At 41.5% G+C, this 9,887-nt stretch overlaps 1 protein-coding gene across 4 annotated transcripts in view; it reads left to right on the top strand.

The window, feature by feature from the left end:
- Positions 1–201: 201 nt before the first annotated feature.
- Positions 202–9,887, top strand: part of LOC138201489 (radixin) — a 49,146-nt gene continuing 39,460 nt past the window's right edge. The window contains exons 1-2 of one of the 4 annotated variants that reach the window (XM_069155030.1): positions 202–453; positions 717–790. Coding sequence is in view for 1 of the 4 variants with exons in the window: in XM_069155028.1 (XP_069011129.1) it covers positions 9,847–9,848 (2 nt within the window). In the remaining 3 variants the exon portion in view is untranslated. Of the gene's footprint in view, positions 454–611; positions 791–9,825; positions 9,849–9,887 lie in introns of those variants that run through there. The other 3 variants (XM_069155031.1, XM_069155029.1, XM_069155028.1) reach the window with 3 other exon arrangements.

Raw genomic sequence — 9,887 nt, 5'->3', positions numbered from 1 at the left:
GGTGGCCTAACCCGTTTACCGGAGGCGCCTGGGAGGTGTAAAATGTCTCCTTTTTGGGTATGATGAAGTCGGGAAGCCCTGGCTGACACCCCGGGGCTCGCTGCTCTGCGGAGTGACCGGGGAGGGGGGGAGGGGGGTAGGGGGGAGGGGGTGGATGGAGGGAGGGGTGTGAATCCGCAGGACTCCTCTCACCACGCCTCGGTACGGTGAGTTCGTCAGCCATATTGACTACCTCTTCTCCGGCCGTGGGAGACTGGCGGAGGAGTCTCATCCAGTGAAGCCTCTGTCAGCGTGCGCACCCTCTCAGCAGCTCCACGCACCGTGTCCGGTAAACAGCGCCGAGGACGGGAAGGTGAAACGGGCTATTTTTACTCGCCGTGGATATATAAAGTCCCGCTGCCAGCTGGAGGGGGTGACAGCTGAACACATCCTCAGCGCAGCCGGGCGTTAGAGGTGAGTTTGATCGCCTTCATCTCAGCCTGCCTGCCTTTAAGCCGTTCAGTGGAGGAGGAGGAGGAGAAGGAGGAGGAGGAGGGGGAGAAGGAGAAGGAGAAGGAGGAGGAGGAGGGGGAGAAGGAGAAGGAGGAGGAGGAGGGGGGGTTATTTGCTTCTATAGGCTGCAGAGCGGTAACGGTGTCTTTTCACGGGCCCGTTAACGAGCGGCAACACCCGCAACTTGTTTTGTAGCGCATCCCTTTTTTCTTTCTTTCTGACAGGCAGGTTAAAGGCGACGTGTTCTTTCTCTCGGTCGAACCGGCTTCTTCTTGCACGTTTCGGGACGGGAGGACGGGTGAGTAAAGTGGTGTCACTTCGCGCTGAGGTGCTGCGTGTCAGATGAAATGTTGTGCAACAGAACAGAGTGGTCGAGGTAATTAGATGCCCGTCAGCTTGGGTTGGTTGTTTTTTTTAGTGTTTTATTTTTTTTTTTTTTTTACAAAATGACCTGAAGGCGCTTCTTCACGCTCATGTTCTGCCTTCAGATTCAGACGGACTACGTTTCGACAGTCTTTCCCTGTCGTTGCTCCACACTCGTTGTTACAGTCACACAGGAGAGCTTCAACGTGCCCACCTCGTCCTGTTTGTGTTTCCGTGCTGCCCGGTTTGTTTCCGTGCTGCCCGGTGCTGCCCGGTGCTGCCCGGTGTGTACAGCTCTGAGTGGAAACAACGTTTCTTGCGTCGTTAGCAACTTTGAAAGCGCGTGCCGCTCCTGCTGACGTCGCGCGTTTCTTTCTGCGACAATGTTGCGAACAGCAGCGACTCCAAACACAATGAGGACGTCGGTACACTGAAGCCGCGTCCGCCCCCTTTCTGTTGATGTTTTTGGAGTTGCTTCTCGTGGTCAGAGGGACTCTGAAACACTCTTGTTTGCGCCGCCGCCGCCGCAGCAGCAGCACACGCTCCTGTAATTTAAAGCCAAACAACCACTTCGTTTGCGTCATGGGAGTTTGACGGTTGTTACCAGGGCGAAAAACACAACGTTTACACCGGAGAGCTCGGTGCTGGTTCTTACATGGACTTTAAAATGCCTTTCCTAGATAACCAAGTTCGTTTGAATGAATGTGAAGTCTTTGCCGTTAGGGCGAGTTCATCTTTTTTAAACTGCGGTGGTTTACAGTCGGCGCGCCCACACATGATGCTAGCGGTCCGTCTGGCACAAAGACGCTCCGTCGGCGTCAGGGAAATTAAGAGCTCTCCGATTGGCCACATTACAGCCAAGGGAGTGAATTAATTGGCTATTATCCCTGTCGCTCAGACCCTCCTCTTGCTTTTAATCCCGCCCCTTCTGGGACCAAATTACAACTCATTTGAGAAAGAGGCTCTCCGCATGGTGACATGAGATAGGCTACCTTTGACGGCGGGTTTTAGATTTCTCTCAGCTGCGCTATTTGTTTTGTAACCTGTTGAATAATCCCATGACTAAAGACCAGAGCAGGAGATTGTGGCCTTACCCTATCCAAAACTCCATAGGGTATTTGTTTTATTTTCTGAGAACTGCACGTCAATAATCAGTTGTTTTTGTTTTGCTTTGGGACTCTAATGCTGGTTCAGTTAAATACACTTCTGAAGCCTCTAGAAAGCCTTGACGTTACTGTCTAAAATATGTATAGACATTCTCAATAAAAAGGTGACCATATTAAGACCAGGAAAGTCTTTGGTTGCCATTTGATAGATACACATTTTAAAAGAAAGTGTCACAGAACCTATTTTTTAATTTCCATAAAGACTCATGAATGAACCTTTCATTTGGGAAATAAGCCCTTGTGGTACCAAGAGTGTGCCTGTGTGAGGAAAGGAAGGACACTTCTTTCAAAACAAACCTTCATTAAAGCAGCATTTACTGTACAGCAGTGTTCCTCCTCAAAGGCAAAAAATACACAAATAAGCTGTGGTTTACTTTGTGCAAAAGCAATGTAAAGTAACTTGCACCAAAAAAACCAACATGTTAATTGTGAAGGCAAATTTTCCTCAGATTTAGCATGCAAGGCTGAATTGAGACAAAATCTTCGTACACCAGCTGCCACTATGAGACTGTCTGAAACTGCTTCTACATCGTTATGGTGTTGGTTGTGATCGTGCCGAACGGCAGATTTGTTTCATTGAGCTTGTTAGAGGAAATTATTCATTCCTTTTTGGTTTTGTATTATTTGCTATTTCAAGTTGTCCAGTATAGTTTCCAGAAACTTTTAAACCATTTGACATTTCCCATAGTTTGCATCGTCCCTTTTACTGTTGAGTGAATATATTTTAAATCAGTGCCTATTTTTGTTCTATCCACTGGGATGTCCAGTTAAACTGAAATAAAGGATGAAACAAAAATGAATGTACCAGAAGTAAATGTTATAATCATCCTCGTATTGTAAAAGTGCATCCATGCATGAGCAACAAGTACAGTAGGTCAAAGTTGAGCTGGGAAGTTGCCCTGCACTGCAGCGGGCATTAAAATGTACAGTTTGATTTTACCACACAGTTTAGTCATCCTGTTCAAATGAGTGGTTTTGGACAACGAGTGCCTCATGCACTTATTTACTTTCGAAGCCTCATCGCAGCCAGGTTTATTGACAGCTTCTTTCACTTTTAGCTGCTCGCTGTCTTTTCTTTCTCTTCCTTTTCCTGTATCTGTCTCTCCATCTTTCCTGTACTGTTTAAAATTAGATGAAATCATGTGGGATATGAACTATTCTGACAGAGAGGTCACCGTTTATGAGGAACAGACGAAGGAAAACATGTTTAATTATTGAAATTAAAATCTCACAAGTTTCCTCACATTTTTAATATCCTCAGAGCATCTCTGTGAATAAATCAAGCTGGTTTCAGGTTCTGCCATCAGTCCTGTGTCTTGATCTTGTGTTCGTTTTTAGCTGGTCAACTTCAACTTCTGCAGTTGCCTGTTATGATCCAGAGTGTTTAGAGGTGATGAGGAAGATGCACTGCTTCTGGCATACAACATTTGGTGAGAGGAATTGACAGAATTAAATGCCTTTTTAGTGGCAATAAAGTAGTATCTACAAATGAGTTAGAATTTCACCGTCAGTTTGCAGTGTGTTTATATTTGTGGTTTCATGGGTCACAGCCTGGACAGGCCATTTGTGCTTCTTGGCAAACACTCTCCTTTGCTGGCACATCAGTGGTACAAAAAACGTTGTTGAGAAGGAAAGAAAAGCAGTTGGTACGGCTTCCTGCTGTTATAACAGCTGTCGGATGTTGAGTGTGTGTTTGTGTGTGTGTGTCATCTCTGGCACTTACAGCACAACATTTTGTAGTCTCTGGAAACACGCATGTAATCGACAGACATAACAAAGAGTGAACTATTCATCCTCCGAAAACCACCAGGAACAAAAACAGTTTTTAACTGCAGGCCGTCACTCTGCTAAACGGTTCAAATCTTTTACATCACTGGACCTTTTTGCACTACACCCAACCACATCAGCACAATTTGCACTAGGTGCAATTGCACGATTGTTTTAGATGTATATATGTATAGATTCATTCATTTCTATTCTGTAAATATTTCTTTTTATGTTTTATATGTCTATTTATGTCTGTCTGTTTTGTTTTTGTTTGGACGCCGAGAGCGAATCTAAAACCGGAGTTAAATTCATTGTATGTGTCAACATACATGGCCAATAAAGCAATTCTCATTCTGAATTCTAACTCAGGTGACTTTTTGTCGTCTAGTTGGAAGATTTTTTTTGTGCCTTTAAAATGTCTCCAAGTAAATATTTGGCCCTCACAAAGATAGAATGAAAACAAAAAAACACATGCAACCACAGCACACATCTGGAGCTAGAACTGCAAATCATCAGCTCTGACTGTGTCCAGCAGCCACAAAGCTTAGACTTGCTCGCTGAAAGTCCATTATATTTGCAAAACTGTGCAAAAATGTAGTTTAAGTTAAATTATAAGAAAATATTAACGTATGTATTAAAAATCCATAAAGTAAAGGAGTCAGGCGCAGTGGTGGAAGTCAATCAGACAAAATTAGTGAACACTACTGCTGCTGCGTCAGAACCAGTTCCAAATTCATAACATCTGTGGATTGTTACTCTTTTTAATCCTGCTGACCACTGAATAAATATTTGTCACTAACTTGACATAAAGTTTAAGTGGTTCTTGTTGAAGTCCGAGTGAAGGTCAGAATGCTTAAGACTCAGGTAGTGTTAACTCCAATAAAACAAACATTTACAAACCACATTTAACGTGCTTTTGACGAGGGATGGACATTTTAAGATAGCATGCTGCAAACCAGAACCCAATTTCACTGTGAATATTTGGGTCTAGCGACTCTCCATAGGGAATTGTTTGCAGTCGTTCCATCCTACTGGGCGTAGACCTCCGGTTCATTTTAACCAATCAGCATGCACCGAAAACAGCCGACACTCTGCCGCCGCTGCAATGACCTATAAGCGTTTTTTCCTGAGGACAGCATGTTTTTAATTAGTTTCAATGAGCTTGACGAGGTGCTGAGCATTAAGCGTTCTTTTCTGGTCATCGAGAGTTAAACAATGTTAACACTGCGCTCGTCACTGTCACCAGCCGCCCAATCACAGTGAAGGAGGGGCGGGACAAACTCGGTTAACCACCGACACTTGTCACTGATTGGTCTGCCCTTCAGAGTAGCTGCGCAAACGCAAATACGAGACAAGTTCCCAGACTGTATTCACAGTATAGAAAACTGAGCTGTGAGTGACAGTCGGTGCAGTCAGGGTAATTTTAAGCATAAGTGCTCAGGAAGGGTCACGAATTTCGAATACTGGAATCATTATTTTAATCTCCAAAATTGAATATTTGAAGAAAAATTGAATATTTCAGAGCGAATTTAGAATAGTAGTTTTGCTTGAAATACCCGTCCCTATCAAGTGCTATTCGATATTTGCCGGGAACAATACTGGTATCATTCGCACACACTCACACACGCAGACAAAGAAAGAGACTGACTCACAATTTGCTTGGGCTTAACAAATGCCATTAAACCTAGACAATCCTCGGACCTGACCAAGCTGATGAGAAGCCTGTCTTTAACTATCCCCATTGAGATGAGGGCTGTTATTTGCTCTGCATGTCTTGCATCAGACTTACTTCACCTGGTGACAAAGCTACCCATCTATTGTTCATCTGTAGATGGACCGTCTGCTCTGTGCTTCGCTCTCAAATGACTGCACATAGCTGTGGTAGACGTATGATGTGCTAGCTTTACCTGGCAGAGTGTACACTGTCTTTTCTTTGCTTATAAAAGAACACGTTCTTTTTAAACGTAAAAAACATGTAATTTTGCTGTGTAATGAAAATTGGTAAAGAGCTTGTAGATGCTTTACCGCCACCTTCTGGCGGTAGTAACACTTTACCACCAGGTACCGGTCAAAGCAAGGGAAAATATGCTTTTAAGACAAGACAATTGTCAAAGATTTTATTTTATGATTTATTGAGTATTTTTAAAAATCATGACCTTCTCCAACTTTTGACACACTTTTGTTGATTTTCTTACTCAAATAACAAAATTCAAATCAGAAGCAGAGGTAGCATCAATAAGGACGATCATTGTATTCGTCTGAATGATCGCAGAGCCAACCTTTCATACAACGTTGTTAAAGAGGAGAGGAAGCACAGGAGAAGTTTTCAGGAAGCTGTAAAGCAGGGCTACAGGAACTTCTATTAAAGTGTGTGTAAAATGCAACAGAGTAGAGGTTGACTCGGAGAAAACAAGAAAAAGAGATGAAAGAGTATAATGTAGAGTGTCTTTCTGCATGAATGGTGACCTTGAAGTTATATCCGCTTGGGAGTGACCCTCTGGTTTCACAGAGTGAGGACACACACACACACACACACACACACACACACACACACACACACACACACACACACACACACACACACACACACACACACACACATCCAGGTTTACAAGATAGTGGACTACTACATAGAGCAGACCTGTGTTCTTTTGAAAATCCTATTTTATACTTATGCTTTACAGCTCATAGGTCACTCTGAGGTGTGTGTGTGTGTGTGTGTGTGTGTGTGTGTGTGTGTGTGTGTGTGTGTGTGTGTGCGTGTGTGTGCGTGTGTGTGCGTGTGTGTGTGCGTGCGTGTGTGCGTGCAGGCAGGGGGGGTCACGTGTTTCCATAAAGCCTGGAGCATTTGAATCTATTTCATTTTGTAGATTATAATCATGTTCACCTTGCCGAATGGAGAACAACGGTGATGTTACCAGTTCAGTCGGCTGTTGTTAAGAAACAAAAGAGAAGAATCCCATTTGAAGAGGCTTTTTATCTAAAATATAATTGGCATGTTTCATTGTATGATGAAATTAAAGTATGGAAGAATAAAGCAGCACACAATCTCTTCTTATAAAGCAAGTACGGTCATCTCCAACTTTCTCTAATTCTGATTTCAAAGGAAAGACTGAAAGTCTTTTAATCATTTTAGCATTCAGTTTCCTCAGCTATCTCCTCGCTGCAGGTATATGGGTCAAGTCAAGCTTTGAATTCTTATGTGTCTTCCCTATACCGACTTTCTCGTCTTTTTTTCTCACATCAATGCAGTATTCTAGTCGTCTCTCTCTTACCGTCTCACCTCTGACAAGTTGGAAAATAAATATGCAGTGCAGGCAGGAGGTGCAGAGCTGGGGAAACTTGCACAAGGTGACCCGACTGATAAACTTACCACAGACTGCATGTTTGGCAGTTTTATTGACTCTACTTTCATTTTTAGCTCTTCAGCCAAGGGACTCGCACTGACAACAGTTTAAACTATTTACTCATTGTGGCTGATGTTAAATTTAGTACCAAATATGTCTTTTCAAGCTGCAACTGAGCTGACAACTTATTTGTTACATTGATTGTAAAAGATGCTGATTCAATCCACCGATGGACTAAAAGATAACCGAATAGCAGTAAGTTTTGAACTGCAATAATCTAATTGAACTACACAACTCGCTACTTTGCTGGAACTACATAGCTGAGACTGATACTGTCACAACTGCAGAGTTAGAGAGTTTAAGCTGTTTTGTTGCATAAACTTGAGCTTCATGGCACATTCAGATTTGGATAATTCTGCTGTTTTTGCTGCCACTTTTAGTAATATTAATATTACAGCTACTACTGTGAAACTACAGCTATTACTGCACCGATCACTGCTGCGAGTAAAAACACTGCTCAGACGAACGAGACCCTGACCGATACTGGATTTTTGGGTCAGATGTTGATGTCAATATTCAGGAAGTAAAATCATTCCTGTTTCGATACACTGACATTGACGTGGTCATCAAAAACTTGTGAAAAGGAACATGTAACAGAGGCAGGATTAACAATAATGTTTTTTGTCCAAATGCCATCAATACATTAAAACGGTGAAGTTTACTGGGAATTTCCTAATTAAACAACAAGAAATTAAACAAAATAGAACAAGAAATTGAACAAAAACACAAATAGGACACTTTCTACATTACACCAAACAACTTTTTCTGCATTTCCGTCCGGGGAAAAAAAATTAATAGTCCAACATTTTAAGCTAATACAGATATATCAGTTACAGGTGAACATCGGCGGATGAAATTGGACTACTAATATATCGTTCAGGCTCCACATTGAGCATCGTAAACTGTGGGAATATTTGTATTCAGTATATGAAATATTAAATGTAAAGATCTCCGTTTATATATACTATTTTGTGGTAACATTCGTTTTCTTCTCCCTTTTATATTAATGATTACAACATAATTTGACTTTCTTTCACTTTGTATTTGAACTATTTCTCGTGTAAATGGTAGTATAGTGGTCAGTTAAATGACAACACAGACTAAGCTGAGCTGCTTTTGTGCCTTAAGAAAGAAGGTGGTCTGCTGACCAGAGCTCACTTTGAACAAAGGCCTGGTATACCTTCAGGATTTGGCCCCAGAAGGACCCTGACATGATGATGGAAGGTCTGACTGAGCTGTGCATTGATCTGCAGGACATGCCCCACAGTTATGAGGCACATCAAAGGGAATTTCTTAAAGATGGAGAGAAGTGGGACTGAATTGGGACTTTTCTTTCAAAGTGTGTTCACAATGCTCTCTGATGTAATTATAAAATTTGCAGTTTGCCTCAAGAATATTCAAATATGTAGAAATCCCTTTTTCCAGCTTGGGGTAGGACTTTATTGGAAATGGAAACATTTAGGACAGCTAAAGAGGCATGAAGAAATCTGTGACCCACATCGAGTTCTAGGAAGTACACGACTGAAGTTGGCAGTTATGAATAGGTTGTAATTAACAGCATTGATTAGTTCGTACATTATTTAGAGTTGAAGTCCAACATGCACATGTGGTAATAGTTTTAACAGTATAAGTAATTTGCAGTTTTGTAGAAATGTATCTTGGGCTATCGCTAACATTAAAGTTTAGCTGATGTTTGATTGTCATACAAATAATTGTGATTAACGATTTAACTGTCCCTAACCCTAACCACAGAAGAAGAAGGAGGCACGATGAGATGACATCATTAAAAGAGCTGATGTCATCAAATCACAATTGGGGGCCAATGATGTGGAAATATTGAACATAATATGACATGTCTGTTAGTTTCATCTAGATGTTTTTATACAGATAAATAGAAACGACTCTAATGGTTATTCAATATGATCGCAGTCAGCTGAGAGTTTATATATAGTTTATTTATTTGATTATAAGCAGTGCAAAGCCAAGTTCATGCTTATCTGTCCATGGTGGATATTTGACTAAGTGTTGACAACATTGCAGGTGTATTTTTTCAGATCTAAAAGTTTAAGTCTCTTTAAATTGGATGATTATTGGTTTCCTTGTAAAAGATAACTTACTAGAAAGTATTAGCTAGCAAAAAAAAAAAAAAGGCCTTAAAAATATGTTTTCAAAGTGGCTTTGGAAACACCTTTTTAAGCCTTTTTTTTTGATGACCTAGACCTCACACTAATCACACTGAATATCTGTGTGTGCCAGTTTTCAAACCATGCAGACCAAACCCGACATGAAGTTTGCTGGAAGTTTAATAAATCATCTTTATTAATGAACATTTAGAAAGGCAAACCTTTCTTATGTACTTTTGATCGAGTGCTTTATATTCAAAATCTTCCAATGTTGCTTTAGGTTTCAGTCTGTTTCTGTCCTGAGACGGAGCCTGGGTTTGTGATTGAGCCTGGTTTAATTCTCTGTGCTGACACTTGAGAAAGGTCTATTTCTGGCCTCACACATCACTAAGATCTGCCTTCTGTGCGACGCAGACCAAAAGCTCTCTTCATTTGATATTCTATTCAACATAAGATGTTCTAGATAAACCCACACGGTCCAGATGACCATCACTACTAGTGAGCAAGTCAAGAGTCATCACAGAGATCATGTAAATGGCTTCTCAAATCAAAAGGAACAATTCGAGCAG

Source organism: Embiotoca jacksoni, unplaced genomic scaffold (assembly GCF_022577435.1).
Source record: "Embiotoca jacksoni isolate LCO1_2020_lvr unplaced genomic scaffold, fEmbJac1.0.p SCAF_2, whole genome shotgun sequence".
Classification (NCBI taxonomy): Eukaryota; Metazoa; Chordata; class Actinopteri; family Embiotocidae; genus Embiotoca; species Embiotoca jacksoni.
The sequence above is the reverse complement of the archived record's forward strand: the minus strand, read 5'-3'. Positions and strand labels throughout refer to the sequence as shown.